Source organism: Halyomorpha halys, unplaced genomic scaffold, assembly GCF_000696795.3.
Source record: "Halyomorpha halys isolate HHAL.00 unplaced genomic scaffold, Hhal_1.1 Scaffold9863.1, whole genome shotgun sequence".
Lineage (NCBI taxonomy): Eukaryota > Metazoa > Arthropoda > Insecta > Hemiptera > Pentatomidae > Halyomorpha > Halyomorpha halys.
Window position 1 is genome coordinate 1 of NW_027109396.1, and position 4,294 is coordinate 4,294.

At 29.9% G+C, this 4,294-nt stretch overlaps 1 protein-coding gene across 1 annotated transcript; it reads left to right on the plus strand.

Moving 5' to 3' along the window:
• Positions 1-773: 773 nt before the first annotated feature.
• Positions 774-3,968, plus strand: LOC136795806 (zinc finger protein 236-like). Its single transcript, XM_067047587.1, has 3 exons — positions 774-914; positions 1,992-2,157; positions 3,627-3,968. The coding sequence occupies exons 1-3, from the start codon at positions 805-807 to the stop codon at positions 3,951-3,953; spliced, it is 603 nt and encodes a 200-aa protein (XP_066903688.1). The 5' UTR covers positions 774-804; the 3' UTR covers positions 3,954-3,968.
• Positions 3,969-4,294: the final 326 nt, after the last annotated feature.

Here is a 4,294-nt window from a genome sequence, read left to right on the forward strand (position 1 = left end):
AGTGACCCGCTAAACAAATTCACTATTAGACGGTAATGTGAGATCAGACCATCATTCATAGTCACAGCAGTAGATCAGTTTACCAAAAACAAACGAATAGATACATTTGACGAGAATAAGAATAACACATAGATTCAAAGGAAAATATAATAAAAAACCGGTTAGAGAAAACACTTGAATGGATAAATAAGTTTAAAAAAAAAAGAATAGTATTAATAAAATAAAATAATTTAATGAATAAATACGTTAAAACACACAAATAGAGAGGTCAACATATTAAAATAAATAAAACAAAGAATAATCTCCGAGCTAATTCCCATGCAGGTGATAGTGTATGATCCCCAGGGAGTCCAAAATAATATTTTCTGCCAAGAACGCAATATCCCCAATGCTAACACCTAGGCCTTCTAAGAAGCTCCTTGTTCTATCTGGTATTGTTCCGCGAGATCCAAACCAGAGGCCTCTCACGATGAACTCTCTCTCTCCAAAGGTCTCGCGGAATTTTTCCTTAAGGATAGTATAATAATAGTAATTTAATAATTTAATTCAGAAGTTCACCTCACTAACAATCTATGGATATTTTTAAAGCAGATATACAATAATATTCCATCTCTTTTTAACTGATAAGGTTATTTTTTTTTTTAATAATTAATTTATAATTCAATGGTCTCCTACTGTATGAATGGTTGAGAAAGAAAATCAATTATGTAAAGGAAGAGTGGAGCTAGTCGGGTGCTTGGAGTTTGATATTGTCAAAAATTAATGTTAATATTAACAATCACTTTTTTTATTTTTCAGGACCATATGAAATTTCATTTAAAAAAAGAACCTAGTGCTCCAGAAATTTTGGATGTACCCAACATTCAAACAGTTGATTCACTTTCAACTTTTCAAAATGAAACAACATTAATGAGGTAAGTATTTTAAAAAATCTTTTGTTGGCTTACTTAATTACTTAATTTTGAACGTTTTCGTAGGTATTTATTTTAGTAGGTCTGTTCAGGAGGATTAAGCTAGAAACATCTTCATATCCTCGGCTGGATCTTATCTTGAATTTTTTTAAGGGATAAATAAATCATAATTAACATTTAACTTGATTTATATTGGAATATTGTTAGTTGATTGTATCTAATTAATGATGGTAGATGGTCCGGATAGAAATAAAAAAATTAACTCAATATTTCAAAACTACTTTTGCACTAACATTTCGCCCCACTTTGCAAGTGTTCGTCAGGGGTAAAAATAAGATATAAACTATGAACCAAAAAACATTGTAAACAGGGTAAGATATAAGATGACATGTTGTGCAATGTAAACTATAAAATATAACATAAACCATAGTCCTATCTTAATTAACACTATATTTCATGCATTAACCCTTTCACTCCCTGTTGGAAAATAAGTCCCCACTTAAGAAATAAGATTGCTTCCTCATACCACTTGGGCGCCTTGCCCCTACCCCAGGGAATTGATTTGAAATTGAAGAATTGACTTGTTATTGTATACTCCTGAAGAAGAAAAAAAAAAGAAGTTTACTAATTTCATCTCTTTTGATGCTTACTCGTTTATTTAATTGATTTTTTTTTTTTTGTAATCTTCAATATTTTCCTGTTTTTTGGATCCTAAATAATAGAATACCTGAAAAAGTACTTGATTGATACAGTATTTAATAATTCTTCGCAGTCGGAACTCAAAAAGGGATCTGAAATATCTCAGTTAGACTAAGTACCAGAGCCAAACAATCTACTAACTCACTTCTCCAATAAATTCCCTAGATGGTAAAAAAGAAAGGAAAGATACATACATATTCATCCCAAAGCCAGAGAAAATTTTCCAAAATCATGATGTACACAGTACTTTGCCAACCTAAAGTTTAAACAAACAGGAATTTATTTAATTAGTTGATGTAGTTTTGAAACAATTTTTAAACTTCATGACAGATTTGAAATGATTTTACAATAATGTCAATTTATTAATTGTGCATATTGCAGGACTATAACAGAAAAAAAGAAGGTGAGATTCGCAGGGAGACCTCCTGCTCGAAGGCTAACTGATGAAGAGACTAAAGTTCTCTCTGCTATTGACTCTAATAATGCATCAATATCCGAGAAAGTTTTGTTACAGTCATTGATTGAAAAAGAAAAATATGAACATCCTGTAAGATTTTTTTACATAATAGTTTTCCATTTATATTATTGGTTATAATTAAAATTTAAAAAAATTCATATTGTAACCCTGTTACTTTCATTTTTACACTGTTTGAACCAGCAAAGTGGTTTAAATCATTTCAATGGTTTATTGTCTGAAAAATAAGAAAAGTCTGTAGTCCTACTTAACCAATTGTTATTATTTTTTATTAAGATAAGATAGAAGCCATAGAAAGCAGCGGTAGCAGCATGTAGACGTGCCAGTCTACCAACCAACAGGTTTTCAGATCGAATCCCGGTCCCATCCGGGCTTTTTTCAAGCACAAAATAATGTAAAATTTACTCACAACCTCCCCCGGGCATTTGTGAAGCCCGTTAGCCAATAGGTGGCACACAAAAAAATAAGCGTGGAAGTGACGAACCCACCCTATGAAAAAACATGTCAAGAAACGTGCGATATATTTCCTAATACATCGCGCGAGGACTTAGGCCTCCATGGTCTGTTGCCCTTATAATAATAATAATAAGATAGAATTTATGAGATAAACCACTACTTGTTTCATACTTTTTTACTTGTTCAATACTTATCATTCATTCATTTTAGAATTCATATTTAAAATGTCATTCTTTATTTTCAATCCATCTAAAGATCCTCATAATAATTTTTTTCTTATGAGAATTCCTTTGTGTATAAATTCGTGTTTATGTGATGCTGTTATTCTTGACATGTTCTTCCTTGTCTCTCATTGGTTTAACCTGCTCCAATGGCGGTTAACGTAGATAGTAGCCACAGAGATACACAAAAATCAAATCAAATCATGGTGATGAAAGTGGTTAAATTTTGTTTTGAAGTCTCTTAAAACAGTTAGCTCAGTAATATATTTTAAGAGAGAGCAATTGTTCTTCTTCTGCCTCTGATTTCAACTTTTCTTTCTGTTGAAAATCTTAGAAACATAAATTACTGAATTTTTAAATTAATTGTTGCCATTGTGTTACTATTTAGTCAGTATTTATTATCACATCAAAATATAACTTACAATTTACTATTTAATGTCACAGTATTAAAAAAACACAATTTAACATGATAGTATTGTTAAATAATAACACTGCTAACTTTTTATTCCCAGAAGGAAATCTCCTCAAATAGAGCAAAGAAAAACATTGTTCGCAGTTATTTTTTATTAATAACTTATATTCTTAATTAAAAAGCGATTGAAATTTTTAAAAGGTGGATGGCCGATGATTCTATTTTAATTATTATATATATTTAAATAAAGTTTTATTTTGATTGTGTGGTAATAATTAATAATAAACAATTTCACATGAATGGTAATATTCATAAATTATACTGACAATTTATTAACATTTATTTCAAATCCATTGCCACCTGAATATCATCATTTATAAATTAATATTTTCCTTATTTTTATTGAACAAAAAAATCTTCCATTAATAATTTTTTAATTTGTTATGAACTAGGTTAAAGAAGAGCCAAGGGCACCTGAGAGACACCAGCACAAGTGTAAATATTGTCCTAAAAGCTTTAAGAAACCCTCTGACCTGACCAGGCACCTTAGGACACACACCGGAGAGAGGCCATTCCAATGTACATCCTGTCACAAGCGGTTTTCCATTAAATCTACAGCATCAAGTCACATGAAAACTCATACCAAGGACAGGTCTTTCTCTTGCTTTATCTGCTCCAAGAACTTTGCTACGACTGGTAGTCTGAAGATACATATGCGACTTCATACTGGTAAGATTTTTAGATTTAAATATTTTATTAATATTAGTTATCATTTATAAGTTGATAATTTGCTCTATAATAATATTCTTTATTTATTCTGGTACTAGTCCCTTTAGAATAATATTACAGGCATCGATGAGAGGCATTGCATCCTTAGAGTATTGTACAAATTTTTCAAAATATAATTAAAATAATGAATTGGAAAAGAAAAAATAAACAGTAATTAGCAGAATATATAAAATGAAAATAGATCAAATGAAATAAAACCATCTATTATATCATGAATCATAAGGTGTCTAACATCTTATAAAATAAAATAAAAAAGAATCAAATACAAGTTAACTAAAAATAATTAACTAAAAGGTACAATTGCTGTATAATACATATTTACAAGTTTAAA